The 15,437-nt window shown below is 37.7% G+C and overlaps 1 protein-coding gene across 2 annotated transcripts in view; it reads right to left on the bottom strand.

Moving 5' to 3' along the window:
- The window catches only part of dapk1 (death-associated protein kinase 1), a 38,379-nt gene that overhangs the window by 11,580 nt on the left and 11,362 nt on the right, over positions 1-15,437 (bottom strand). For both annotated transcript variants that reach the window (XM_086031004.1, XM_086031003.1), the window contains exons 3-18: positions 13,884-14,105; positions 11,231-11,369; positions 10,128-10,257; positions 9,665-9,713; positions 9,532-9,558; positions 8,054-8,206; positions 6,869-6,914; positions 6,663-6,752; positions 6,146-6,238; positions 4,513-4,731; positions 3,522-3,620; positions 3,265-3,363; positions 2,988-3,185; positions 2,283-2,480; positions 725-823; positions 63-140 (exon numbers count right to left, since the gene is read on the bottom strand). In XM_086031004.1, the coding sequence (XP_085887130.1) occupies positions 63-140; positions 725-823; positions 2,283-2,480; positions 2,988-3,185; positions 3,265-3,363; positions 3,522-3,620; positions 4,513-4,731; positions 6,146-6,238; positions 6,663-6,752; positions 6,869-6,914; positions 8,054-8,206; positions 9,532-9,558; positions 9,665-9,713; positions 10,128-10,257; positions 11,231-11,369; positions 13,884-14,105 (1,939 nt within the window). The remainder of the gene's footprint in view (positions 1-62; positions 141-724; positions 824-2,282; positions 2,481-2,987; positions 3,186-3,264; positions 3,364-3,521; positions 3,621-4,512; positions 4,732-6,145; positions 6,239-6,662; positions 6,753-6,868; positions 6,915-8,053; positions 8,207-9,531; positions 9,559-9,664; positions 9,714-10,127; positions 10,258-11,230; positions 11,370-13,883; positions 14,106-15,437) is intronic.

Here is a 15,437-nt window from a genome sequence, read left to right on the forward strand (position 1 = left end):
GTGACGCTTTCAATGAAACGATAAATGTCAATCACAGTCAAACCCTTTTCACTCTGTTTTACCTTTTTAAGCTTCCCCAACAAGGCCACTATACTGTCATGTTGCTCAGCCAAAGCCAAGTCCTCAGCGCTTTTTCCATCCTGAAAAAAACCCATACAGACATCTTACATGAGCATAAATGACATGATATCATTTGATTTGTACAGTGGTGCCTTGAGGAGAGTGACCTGACTATTGTAAAAGTTCTTCAAAAAAGAGGCTTCAAGTTTTTTTTTATTTCCGCTCTCAGCCGAAGGTTACTGTGAAACTAACAATAAAACAAAGACAATTACTGTAAAATCTTAAAAAAAGAAAAAGATTCCAAATCGGGGGGGGGGGGGAATTGTACAGTGGGCTTGGTAAGATTTTTTTTTTTAATTGTTTAGATGTTTACCAAGTACGGTGGCAGTACTTAAGGATTGTTAAAAAAAAAAAAACAAATTTAAATCACAGTCATACACAACGTAACAAAAGTACACCATTTAAAAGCAGTAACAAACAGACTAAAAAGGAAAGGAAAAAAATCTGGCGGCACACCACTCAACAAAAATGCCATAAAAAATGGATCCCCAAGTTATTTATGTACTTTCTGTCATCGACTGCAAGAGCATTTCATCATCAATGAAAACGCAAGGCACCACTGTATTTTGACTTGATTTGCTCTTTTTTCTTGGAGTAAGCTTACGTTGGTGACAGCATCCGTGTTGGCTCCGGAAAGGCAGAGGTGACGCACCACTTCCAGACCACCGTTGCTGGCGGCCAGGTGGAGGGGCGTCCGGCCGTACTAGTCGGTCAACATACAACAAACAAGAGGATGGATATCAATATAAGGACATTGTCAATCCAGTCATTTCCGTGGAATCCACTGACCATACTTTTCTGCGGTTTTCCGGTGTCTACTGTATATAATAATTTGTGTTTTCATTTATTGCTGTCACTGGCTTTGTTGTTGTACTATTGCTATTTTGTTCATGTAAAGTGCTTTGTTACAGCTGTAGCTGTTGTGAAATGCGCTATATAAAAAAAGTTTTATTGTATTGTATTATGTGTAGTTGTATTTGTTAGCATGAGCAGCTAACATTAGCATGACACGCATACTTGAAAAGGAAAGCCATTAAAAACACTGAAAGGAAGCATTTGTCTTAAAATAGTTGAGTTATTTTAGTTCCTCAGACATTAAGATGGGAAAACACAAATGCAGACGCTCAGGCAGTGTGAAAATCAAACGCATTAGCATCATCATGAATAAATGAAAACACTGATGGCCTCCTCAGCCAAGCATCACTGGAAAACTCTCATTGGACTCCTTTAGTCCACTCAATGTGTTTGTTTTGACCAGCCTGCTGCACTACACAGTTTGGACACGAATAAAAAAATACAATGCAATGAATGAAAATGAAATGATGAAAATAAATAAATGTACAATAAAAATGCACACAAAAGTAAATCAAATGAAATGCTATGGGTAATAATGTTGTTGGAGAAAGCCAGGAACGATTTAGTCATAAACCCATTAAACAAGGCACTAATGCTGGATTATCAAGCCTGAAAATCTAAAGCGGTGTTAAGAGTTGATACCACCGTTGTTGGAGAATGATCCTTCCATTTTCTTGGAAGGATCACTTCAAAACCCATATTTGGATATATCTTTACATTTACAAAAACACAAAACAAAATACAAAGAACCCCCGTTCATCACGGAAGATAAGTGATGAAATTCCACAATAAAGAGATACCGTACAAATCCCTCCCCCCTCTTTTTTTAAATAAATAGTTTTGCACCTCCCACACGCTTTCAACACACTTCAAAAGACACTTATTAATGAACATGCTGCATTGAATATCGTTTGTATGAGTTGCTGCTCCGCGCGGGTGTGGTAAAGAAATCGTTGGAAGGTTTATAATTGCCGTAATATCCATGCTAATATTCATTAGCCTGTCTGAGGAGTTTTGCATTGTATGTTAGCATTAAGCTAGTGGACTTTCGTTAGACGTATTGATGTGGTTTGCTTGACTTATTTCGATGATTAAATACCTTTTATTTTTAGTTAATGTGTCAGTTTTACAGTAAACTTCAACTGGGAGGGACAAAGAACTTGAGCAAAATTTTGCAACCGCAGGGAACACTGTAAACGAAAAAGGATGTGAGGCTTTGAAGTCTGAACAGTAGAGATGAGCGCTAACGTTAGCTGCGAGCTAGTTTCACAGTCTCTTTAGATGAAGTCGGTGGCCCAAATTATTACCTTGTTAGGGATGTCGAGGACGGCTCGGGCGCTGCAGAGAGCCACGACGACAAGCAGGTTTCCGTCCTTGCAGGCGATGTGCAGTGGTGTGTTGCCATGCCGATCCTGGCGGTCCAGCTGACAGCCATGCGCCAGCAGACAGTGGACCACCTCCAGCTGGCACCGCCGCACAGCCAGGTGGAGGGCCGTGTGGCCGTCCTGGAGGACGACCAAGGAGGTGTGGTATTAGGCAGTAGAAATAACACGGGGCCCGACTGATATGAACTTTTTGAGGCCAATTCAGGTAATTAGCAGAAAAATACATTTTTCTTTAGTAGAAAGAAAAAAACTCATGCAGCATAGTGAGTGACGTTACTGGCAAAACATTATTTATGCATGATGCCCTTTAATGTTAAATCACATTACTTCTACTTTATTATTTAAAAAAAAAAAAAACAGACACCTTTCGAACTGGGACAATCACAGGAAAGATGTTTATTGGACTGAATGGAGTCAAAGCTCCATCTAGTGAAAAATCAGTGCAAGAATATCATTCTGCATGACTGCAACACTAATGAGCATTTACTGCTTCATGAAAAAGCATTTCATCTGTAAAACTCCAGCTGGTTATTATTGTGAAAAGGGATCATAACGGCCGGTGAAATCCTCTGACCGATGAACCCCCAGCCCCTAAAAAAAAAAAAAAAAAAAAAATGAAAGTTCAACCTTATCGGCGGTCTCCAGGTCGGCGTCATGCTCCGCCAGGCACTCCACGATTTCCACAAAGCCGCGGGCGGACGCGGTGAGCAGGGCGCTCTCGCCCTCGCGGTTCTTGGCGTCCACGCGGCAGCCGGCCCGGCAAAGCGCCCGTGCCACGGCTGAGTAGCCGTGCCAAGCGGCGCAGTGCAGAGCCGTCTCTTGCTCCTGGATGTGAAAGGCGGGCTTTCAAAAATATTTCAAAAATGTTTTGAGCACAGGCGGGGTTCGTAACGAGTGAGCTCACCCTGTCGCTGAGGTCCGGGTTGGCTCTGATGCTGCACAGGTAGCGGACCACGTCCACGTTGCCGTAGCGGGCCGCCACGTGGAGAGCTGTTTCTCCAGACTGCAACACAACAGAAAATTGACACTTCACGTCATATGAGATGACATGACAGTCAAGTTACAAAATTGACTTTTTTTTTTTAAACCTGAGTAAAGTTTTAAATACAAAAACAAAGTGGAAATATTAAGAATAATTTTATTTTATTATTGATTAGTGACCTTATCTTGTACATCCAGAGGACATTTGTTGGCATGGAGAAATTTGAGGGTGTCCACATGGCCGTGTCTCGCCGCATAGTAGATGGCAGTGGCGCCACTCTAGTGGAACAACACAAACCCACAGAGTAATACATACTGTACATAGAGCAGGGGTCTTCAATCCTGTTCCTCGAGGGCCGGCGTCCTGCCTATTTTCACTCTCTCCCTGCTGCAACACACCTGATTCAAATGATCAGATAATCAGCAAGGTCTGCAGAAGCTGGATAACGATCTTGACCATTTGAATCAGGTGTGTGTTGCAGCAGGGAGAGACGGAAAACAGACAGGATGCCGACGCTCGAGGAACAGGATTGCAGACCCCTGACAGAGTGTCAATAAAGTAACATTTAAGGAAAGATATTCAATTGTTAGTTGAATAGCGATTAGGAATAAATATAAAAATACAAAAAATATTGAAAAATAGTAAAAGAAATAAAGAACTTAAAAATATTCTGCAAGTTTTCTGTTAAAACAACAAACCAATAAAGAAATAAAATGCTACAAATGTATTGAAAGAAAGTGTACTTAAATGGATGATAAATGTTTACACATTCGCTAAATCTGAATTTACCCTTAAAAACAATCAAATAAATTAAAATTAAAAAAATATTTTCAAAATTACAAAATGAATTAAATAGATGCATTAAATGAAAACAAAAAGAAGTAAAAAAAATATATAAATGAATAGGTTAAATAGATAAATCAATGACTTAAAACAAAATAAAACTAAAATGGAAAAAATAGATACACACCCAAAAAATATATACTGTAAATATAAAAATGATCCTACTTATATGTATATATACATAAATATATACCTACTTCAAATAATGAAACAATCATCAGGAAAAAAAAATATTTTGACACCGGGGGAAAGAATACAGTAAAAAAAAAAAAAAAAGAAGAAGACTGAAAAAATTGTGCAGAGCGCTACAGAGCGCGAGTGCTTTACCTTGTCGTGCGCTTGAATGCGGGCTCCTTTTCTCACAAGCAGCTGGATGATGTCGACATTGCCGCAGCCGGCGGCGATGAGCAGCGGCGGCGTGCCGTGCTTGTTGGGCTGGTTGACATCATAGCTGTTCAACGAGCCCAGCAGATGCCGCAGGCCCGGAACGTTGTCGTCGTTGATGGCATGGATGATGGCCTTCATCACAAACGAGTCTTCCTCCTCCTGAACGGACAACACGCAACATGCAAACCTGAACACGCCATGTCATGGGACCAAGGAGACAAAGTCAGAATTTTTTTGGGAGCGAAAAAAAATGTCGTTTTACAGTAGTCATCATAAAATCTATCAAAAAATTTTTTTTTACGAGAACAAATATTCAACAAGAAAAAAGTGAATACTGCATTTGTAATGCTAAAGAAAGAACATTTTTAATATGTTAAGTCGTCAGTTTACAAGACAAAAAGCTTCAATAGTATGAGAAAAAAGTAGTGAAATTAAGATGAAGGAAAGTTGTACTTTTAAAGAAAAAGGGACATTTCTGAGAATAATTTGATGTTTTGCAAGAAAAAAAGGCACCATTTTACCATAATAAAGTCAAAATAAAAATGATAACTTTAGGAGAAAAAATATGCAATTTCTTCTGATAAAAACTTGAAATTTACAAGAAATGAAATTCTGTGACATTTACTTTCTCTCACACACGCACACATGTTCTTAAGGAACACAGTGAAACTCAGACAACACAAAACACACACACAAAAACGCAAGCACACACACACTAGCTTTTAAACCCTTTGCCATTCCACCTGGCACTTTTACCTGAATGAAAGGTGAACCAAAGTAGATTTGATGCTGTACTTGAACCATTTGGAGTATCGGCATAGTTTTGGTCTCTTTTTGAAGATAACGCTTTGACTTTTTCTACTCGACTGTCAGAATCTTTTTAAGTGCTACTGGCACTGAATTATGGAAGTTTGAATACATAGAAGGCCGTGGGTCGTCCTTCTTTTATGCACACAAAAAAAACCCCACTGACACACACAAGCTGTTAATGAATCCGTGCGCTGGCATGTACCGTAGTGGCGTTGTAAGGCCACTCAGCTAATTATACTCCAGCAGTAATTAAGCAGCAGTTCCTCAAGAACTGATCAGTGATTAACAGAGCTGGGCATCGCCTAACCGCCACCGAGTTCCCGTCTGCATATTCAAACCACCCACGTGGTCCCAGTCTGTCCCTCGCCGGCGACAGCCAATCGGCGTCCAGAACGTAATCTTCACATCACACGCAGTTGCCGCACGAGCAGACTCGCCGCCAAACGAAGAAAAAATATCAAACAAAAACAACTGACACACACACACATGCAGAGCGTGGTGATCAGTGAAAAAAAAACACATGGGGCACGTCACTGCGTCTGTGGGACACAACACTATTTTAGTTTTTTTCCTTACTCGGCCACGTGTCAGGAGTGCGGCACCTGCGTGTGACGTGCTACAGGTTGAGTCCGTTCTCGACGCCGGTTGGCTGACTCTGACCGACTGGGACCACGTGGATCGATTAAATATGCAGACGGGAAATAGGCGATGCCCGGCTCTGCTGATTAAGCTGCCATTTTGTGCACGCGTGTGTGCATGTTACCAGTGTGTCGTCACTGCGCGCCACACTCATGTTGCTTCTGGACAGGAAGGAGCGTGACAGGCGGTTGCACAAGGAGATGAGTCGCACAGATTGCTGCAAAAACACAAAGCGGATACCAGGATTTACTTTTTTTTTTTTTTTTTACCGAGAAAAAAGGTGGTCATCATTTATAAGAAAAACACAATTTTACAAGACAAATGTAATTTTATGAGGAAAAAATAGAATTTTACTTTTAAAACATTTTACTCTTTTAAAAACACGATTCTAAGAGACAAAAATGCAATTTTTGAAACTATTGGAATTTATGAGATATAAATTTAAAGTCAATTTTCTTTTTTACCTGGATAAAAATAATTTCTGATTTAACAACCAATTGTAACTTTGAGGAAAAACAAAATTTCAGGGAACCGCCCCCTCCACAATTCTAGGGGAAAAAAGCCCCCCCCACACAAAAAATACAATTCGCAAGTCAGGTTCTTTTTAAGAAGAAAAAAGGGGACGTGAAGTCCCTACTTACTTTCCATTTTCTTCTCGCGGCAAACTTTTTGAACTTTTCCATGTTGACCGCCGACTCTTTTCTGCTCAGCGCCTGTTGTGTGTCTTTGGGCTGGTTAGGAGAAAAAACACGCAAACGTATTGATTGCTTCTTCAGGGTTAACTCGATGGATGGATGGATGGATGGATGGATGGGTTTTGTGTTGTTGTGGAGGGAGTGACTGTAACCTTGATCCAGGGGTGCTGAAGGCTGTCCTGAATGGTCATCCTCTTTCTGGCAACACAACAACATTAACATTAATGATTGTAATACATTGACTTTTCTTCCCATCAAATTAACATTTTTCTTTTGTGTGAAACATAGGACTGTCATGAATGAATATTTTATTGTCCTAACTTCAAGTTTTAAAAAAAATATATGTACTTTGTTCTCATTATTTTCTTAGAAATGTCACAATAAGTCTTGTAAAAATATGACTTAAAGAAATACATATTTTATTTCATAGTGTTATTCTTGGAAACACATAACATGACACATAAATAAATAGCCCAGCACTCCAGGACATATAATAAATAATCGGGAAATTACTTTTGAAATATAGTTAACATGACATTTTGTTTTCAAGGAGATGTAGTTCTTTCCATAACATTTGATAAAATTTACTTTGGATATTTTTATTTCATAACATTACTTTTTTTTTCTTTTTTTTAAAAATATGACTTTGTCAACAAAACTATTGTTTTATTGCATTTTCTTTCCATATTGTTAATATAATATTCAATATTATTTATAAAATGAATCATAATAAATAATAATGTAATTCATATTGTAATGCAACTTACATTTTAGTCATACATTAAATTTATTTCAACACAATAATTCAAAAATAATTTTCTTATGAAAAAATTACTTCCGAAACATTGTTATATAACATTATTATATAGGATTTTCAACCAAATTCAATCAAATTTAGTTTGAAAATTTTTAAAATATTTTTTGTATAAATATGTATTTTTGTATAAGTAATTTGATATTTATAAGTAATTTTATTAAAAGTAATTTTAATATTTTATATCAAGTTGAAATCCCCCCCCCCAAAAAAAACATTGTATGGATTGGACGGATTGATATAGTAGATGCATTATGTAGAATATACCAAATACTGTATTTTATAAATGTTATTAAAATTTGAATATCATTTACATTTTATTCATACAATCATCACAATATTTTTCTTTTAAAACGTTTCAATCATAGAATATAAACAAAAAAAATGCTGAATTATTACATTTCGTTACATTACCTTTAAGTTATGATTTAAAAAAAAAAAAAAAAAGGAATTATACAGCAATTAGTTAGAAATAAAAATGTTTTTGTTTTTTTTTTAGGTTTGGCACAGCACGTGTATGTACTTGGGGTCTTTGACAAGGAGTCTGGCGATGAAGTCTTTGGCCAGGAGGCTGGTGCCGCCAAAGAAGTCGTCGTCAAATGTGTAGTCCACGGCCGACACGTTGGCCAGCGTCTCCTGCTTGTTGTCGCCCAGGAAAGGTGAAGCGCCGCTCAGCCTGATCGCACCACGGGAAAGAAAGACTGTGATTTGTCAGTTTTTATTGTTCATGACAATAAATGATGTCCAACTAATGGGTGGCGATGTGCATTTAAGTTTGCAGCCGACTGGTCACATTCAGATGCCTTTGCGATATGCATATTGCGATATATCGTGCATCCCTACCGTCTTTGTCGAGTATTTTTTTTTAGAATTTATTCTACTGCTCGCCGTGGGACACCAGGGGAAGCAAAATGCCATGATGCACAAACATTTCATTTCTTCACCAATTCAATTCACAGAATATTTTGGGGGGTCATTTTATGAGATAAAATAGTAAAAACTCTATGGGTGGTACAATTGGGAATTTAGCCTAAAGCCAGAAAGTGAGACAAAAGTGTGCCTAAAGCCTCTCCAGCTGGTCAGTAGCAGACGCTGACTGCTTGCAGGACAGCTGCAGCAGACATGGAGGCGCTCAAGCACTTGCAGTCAAGCCAGTATCAAAGGGACAAGACAAACACAAGACAAAACCATGACGTAGTTCATCGTGGCTCAGACAACATTTTTCCATGTTTTTACACCATTTTTATGATAATATAAATGCAGTGTTTCCCTTTTTTACTGCAGTTCACCCGAAACTAACCTCCCTCTTTTGTGGATTTTGTGTGGCATGTATCTGCTTGTCTGTTGCAAAAAACCTTGCTATATTGCACAAATTTGTGCTTTAAAATAATCACTTTTTTCTTTTCTTTTAACGTTAGTATAAATACAGTGTTCGAAAGCTACGTTGCAGATTTTTTGTGGAACGCATCTGCTTGTCTGTTGGGAAATCCCTGACAAGCACACACACATTTACACACGCACACATTTTAAAATATATATATATATATATATATATATATATATATATATATATACATACTTGTCTTTCAGAAATTTGCAGTTTATAGCGACTGTTTTGCATAGGTTTTAAAAGCTTATCACGTTGATGGAAACACTGTTCAAGATGGAATTATTAAAATAAACAAATCCAACATTTTCTTACAAAAAGTTAGAATATTACAAGAAATAATTGAGTTAAAGTCATAATTTTACAATATATTTATTTTTTTTCAAAAAAACGTCAAGTTGGTCTTATAAGTTTGTTTTATATTTGTTTCTCATGAATACTTTGAGAATTAAGTTTTTACAAGATTAACAAATTCAGAAAATTGTGTAACGTTCAGAAAAAAATGAGAAGTCCTAATTCTATGAGGAAAAAAATATGATCATCTTTATTCAAGTGATCCTATAAAAAGAAGTACTGTATGAGAATAAAGTCATTATGAAGTGTGCACTACTTACAGAATGTACGTTATCACACCAACGCTCCTGCAGAGAGAAAGAGGAAAGACTTGCTTATCAATGTTGACTTAACTGCAGATGTTCAATGGTGTATGTGTGAGTGTATAATGTATGCGTGTGTTTGCTTAGGTACCACATGTCTGCCTCCAAGCCCAGAGGTTCATAGTTCACCACCTCAGGAGCTGCAAGGATAAAAGAGTCCATTTCCGTCAGGTTGTCAATGGCAATCAAAAATGAATTTGTCGTAGAAAGACAAAATTGTGAATCAATTGATTTTTCGCCGTTGCATTTGTTTGACGACTGACCAAAAAACTTGAAAGCCGGAGAAGTCAACTGAACGAGTTCAACTCTCGAAACATTTTACTTGACAACACAAAATTTGGAAGGCTTTTGGTAAGCTTTCTCACCCACTCCGTCTAGCGTGGGTGGAGCACGGTGCCAATGTTTGACAACCATTCTTAAGGATTTGCTGAGACAAATGTAATGTGGTATTTATTATTGCTGTCACTTTTCTCAGGATGCGTGAGCGTCATTCATTCATGTGGTGACGACAAGAAAAGCAACAACGAGCACATGCACTTGTGCGCGATACTGACCAACAAACTCTGGCGTTCCGAAAATGTTTTTAAAATCGTTCCCAAAATCAATCTTGTGCGCCAGGCCGAAGTCAATGAGCTTGATGCGCGGGTGAGGCACCGAGCGGCTCAGCAGCATGATGTTCTCCGGCTGAAAATGCAACACACACAACACAACGTTTGTTTGATCTTTTCACTTTCGGCGGAGTCCCCTCATTCATCAAAGACAAGACAAGTCAAGGATGAGGTATACTGAAATACACAATTGAAATTTTACAAAAAGAGGAAAAAAAGACGCATATAGTATGTAAAAGGAATTTGTAATTTATAATACAGAATCAAATCGTAATTACAGTTTTTTTTAAATGATTAAGTTGTAATGTTTATGAGAAATTTTACTTAAATAACATAGTACTACTATGAGAAAATGTTTTTTGATGAGACTAAAGTTTTATGATGAAAAACAGTCAGAATTTTATGAAAAAAAATTTCTGAGAATTAAAACTAGTAATTTTACTACAATCATATAGTACAATTATTATATAAAAACTCAGTAAATTTTAATGAGACTAAAGTCTGAATTTTATGAGGAAAGATTTTGAGATTTATTTTAAATAATTTAATGAAAATAACAGGAACATCATAAAAGGTGTCATTTTACGAGAATAAATGTGTTATTTTATTCAAGATAGTACTACCATGAGTGAAAAAAGATTAGTAGGATATGATAGAATGAGTGAAATTTTATGAGGGAAGACATTTTAATACTGTAAAAATGTTACTAAAAATATAAAGCAGAAAGAATAGGAGAATTTTACTAGAATTATGTTACTGGAAAAATGAGAATTAAGGTGCAATGTTACCATAAAAAGTTGTAATTTTACAATAAAAAAAAAAAAATTAACTTGTATCATTATTACCATAAAATGTTGTACATCAGACTACAACTAAGTTATAATGCTATTAGAAAAAGTTGAAATCTGAGCATAAAGTTTTAATAATGCCAGACAGAAAGTTGTAGTGTCTTTCTAAAAAAAGGGGTAATATAGCTTTAGTTGGGATGTAATATTTCCCCAAAAGAGCATTCCTTGAACAGCACGGCGTTTGGGATGTGCCTCTGTTACCTTGAGGTCAAAGTGAGCGATGTGTTTAGAGTGCAGGTAGAAAACTCCGTCCAAGATCTGCTTGAGGAACTGCGTGGCTTCCTCCTCGCTCAGCGACTCTTTCTCCGCCAGGAAGTCAAAGAGTTCGCCGCCAGCCACGCTAAACAGAAAATGAAAAGCCATAAATCTCTTTTTAATGGAGCCTAGAGCAGCTAATCTCATCACACAGGTGCATTAGAGTGCAGTCAAAGTTGCTTTTAAGCAGCTCTGCTACTGACGCTGTGCCAACTGAACGCATCCAATAGAGTACAATAAGAAAACGGTAAACAGGTTTTGCATATGGGGTTGTTTAAGGCAACAAAGGCCATTTGATCTGAATCAAAATGGAATATTGCCAGTGGACAAAAAATCGATTTCCCGCCCTCCCAAAAATATAGATTTGTAACATGGTTTTTAATAAGAAAAATAGCATACTACAATATTTTACTTTATGAAAACCGACAGTGCCACACCGCAGGCCGCGAGTTTGACACATGGTCACTTTTGGATGATTTTGACGCAAGGTTCATTCAACATGGTCATTTTTCGGGGTAATTTTGGCACATGGACGTTTTTGACACTTGATAATTTTGACACATGATCACTTCGATGTATTGATTACATTGACAGATAGCCATTTTGACGCATCAACCGTGGCCGGACCAGCAAAAAAAGGTCAAGTGCCCAGCTCTGCAAATGACTATATTGACACATTAATTAACATTAATTTGTAATATTGAACATGGTCACTTATATACACTTATATACACATGGTCACTTATATACACGGCTAGTTTGACACCTGGTCACTTTGACCCATGGTCACTAAAACAGCTGTCAATTTTAACAAGCGGTCACTTTCATGTAGTTACGTTAAACCCGTAAATTTGAGTGAAGGGAATTTTGACACATTTTTGACGTGGGAATTTTGTAATATTGACAGTTCATGCATAGTCATTTTTGAAACCTGTTAACTTCAACACATAGTTACTTACACAAAGCAACACGAGAGAAGGTGAATGTGTTAGTTAAAAAGTTTGTTTGCTTGGAAGTTAACTGAGCCGTCGTCATTGTTGAGGAATGTTGTCCAACCGGTGCAGCTGAAAAGTGCAGGCATCGAGTCACCTTGTCGTTGGTGAGCTTTTGTTTTGAGTTTGATTTGGTTTTGTTTGTGGCATAACATTTAATGTAAACACAAATTACCTTGCTTAAGATTGCTCCTATTACATCAGCTAACCACAAGCGTTGTAAACGATTGCTAGGAGAAAATACTGAAGTGAATATGACAACAAAATATGAGAAAGTCGTAATGTCACAAGAATTAAAAAATGAATGTCAATTGATGTACTGTATAGCATAACAGTCTAGATATTTATGAATGAATGTTTTAAACTGTTAAAATGATGATTCCTACATACTTTTTTTTTTAAATATACTACTTTTTTTCAGAAATATACTACTTTTTTCTAGATAGTATATAGTATATAAATAGAAAATACATACGTTTGCAAACACAACTTTTTTTCTCTATGTTTTTGTTATCTCAAGAAAGACTTTTGGGGGATTTCCCCCCCCCCCCAGAAAAATACAAATTCTAGAAAATATGGACTTTGTTCCAGAAATAGGGAACTTATTTCACTAAACTGTGCAACTTTCTTTGCTTTTTTTTAATCCCAACAAAATACATTTTTTGATGAAAGTGGACTTCTTTTTAATACCTTTTTTTTCTAAAACATTACAACTTTTTTCGCATACCATTACAACTTTATTTTAGTAAAATTACAACTTTTTGTAATACAACGTCTTCCAGTAAAATTAAGTAAAATACTGTTTAGGTATGTTTGTACATTTTGTTTAACTTTTTTACAATATGTTACCACCATATTTGCTGGACTATAAGCCGCACCTTTATATAAGACGCATCTATCGATGTTGAAAAATTTGATCTTTACTGCATTTACAGAATGATTTTGAACTGTAAATATACATGTATGTGCCTGAACAGGTTCTTTCCTAACAGTGCCTTTTAACACGGCAGCAACTTTTCTGATTAAAACCGAACAGAACCAAGAGAAAATAACCAGTACTTATCTTCATTTCACTTGGCGCTGCCGCCTCCAACGTCTCACCATAGATTAATTGACTCTAAGCTTGCGTGCAGCAGCGCGGTTTTCTACCGGGATAGCAAGATCGATGGCCTTCAATTTAAAATTTGCATCATACGAACTTCTTCGAGTGGGTTCCATGATGAAGGGGCGAGGTTTGAAAATAATTAACTGTTTTGTAATTTGTCATCCATGTTCTATCTGCTAAAGAAAAAGTTGTGTATTCTTCTTTGCATTGGTTTTTTCTTAGTTTTGATTCTAATTCCGGTTAGAGCGCCCTTGGCGGTGGAAGAAAAATCCACAGAATAGCCGCACCTTTATATACGCCGCATAATTCAAAACTTATGAAAAAAAAGTAGCGGCTTTTCGTTCGGAAAGTACGGTACATTAATTTTGGAAAAATCCAACTTTTTTTCTTGTAAATAAAATGTTTTCTGTTATTATTAAATGTATATTCTATTAAAACAATTTTGGGTTGTAAAATGACAATTTCTTTCTGATAATAATTTTCACAGAAATCGGCAACTCACAGCTCCAGAATGAGGATGACGTCTGCCTTGTTCTCGAAGACCTCGTGCAGCGTGATGATGTTGGGGTGCTGGATCTCCTTCAGGATGTTGACCTCGCGCTCGATGTCCTCCCGCGTGACGCCGCGCCGGCTGGACTTGCTCCGCCGCTTCTTGATGAACTTGGCGGCGTATTCGGCACCCGTGCTCCGCTGACGACAACGCCGGACCACCGCAAACTGGCCGCTGCCGACATGGCGAGACAGGGAGTCGATATTTACTCCACACATTCAGTAACGGCCGGGCCACTTTTTGCGTTTCCGCAATTTTTTGCGTGCCTGGACTGCACCACTTTTGAATTATAGGATGGAAGATTACCTCAAGTCATCTGGATTGTACCATTTTTGTATTATTGGTGAACGCTTCTACAACATAACATGAATCATAGGATGGATGGCTGCACTGTAGCATTTTGGGACTATAGGGCAGGGTTCAACACATCCTAAAAATGTAGAAATGATGGATGACACAAAATGGCTGGGCCATACCATTTTTGGATTCTTTTGGGACTCTTCCAAAATATAATGACAAATGACACAAGATGGAGTAGACTGTAGCATTTTTTTAGTCATGGCACAGATGAACGACACATGATGACTGGACAGTACCGTTTTATTTTTTGGGGGCAGAGGGGAACACAAGTCATACTTTGATGATTTACCACTGCTGTGTATTATGACGCGTGCCCCTTTTACACTGCTACGCTGGCACGACACCTGTCCACTGGGTTCCCTAAGGCACGGGCTGCGATGAAAGCCCAAAAAGACACTGTGAATATTTGCCATCGCTGAAAGCGAAATGACTCATGTGCAAGCTAAGCGAATGAGAAGATAGAGGCTAAAAAGAACATGGTGTTCACTTGCCTGATTTCTCCCCCAGCCTCCCCCCAACCCCCCACCCCCCCTAACACCCCCCAACCGCGAGAACATGATGCAGTAGTGGCTTGTGGAGTTCAAGAATAATTAATAAATGATAAAACTGGGAAGGCTCAGGGTTAACAACACACATCACAATTAGCCCATGCTAGTCACAATGCTTGTCCCCGCTAACGAACTGAACAATCACTGCAGGTTAGGCTGGCAACAATGTGGTTTTCCTGACAGACGCTACAACGCAAACATGTAACGAAAATGACAACTGGTGTAGTTAGCCACTGTGATAGCGTGCGGCTTCATCATTGACTTGGTCGCTTAGCATTTGAGGGACAAAATGTGTGTGAATCGAAATATTGATCGTATCAGAATGCTTTGCGCAGTTATAACAAACCTGATCATAATATTGATATTTGATAATGGTGCACTGATCTATGCTACTCGTGTATCCATATTTAATGCCGTCGCATCGATACCGGTTTGTCGATATTTTCTATCATATTGATATTTAATATCAGTGAATCAATATTTCATGCTGGACCATTGACATTTCATATTGGTGTACCAATAATCTGATACTGCCTCTATATCTAATACCAGTGCAGTGATATGTCATAGCGATGTAACGTTACTTGATACTGGGGCA

The sequence above is a fragment of the Filicampus tigris genome, chromosome 5 (genome assembly GCF_054856515.1).
Source record: "Filicampus tigris isolate MCC_2025a chromosome 5, RoL_Ftig_1.0, whole genome shotgun sequence".
Lineage (NCBI taxonomy): Eukaryota > Metazoa > Chordata > Actinopteri > Syngnathiformes > Syngnathidae > Filicampus > Filicampus tigris.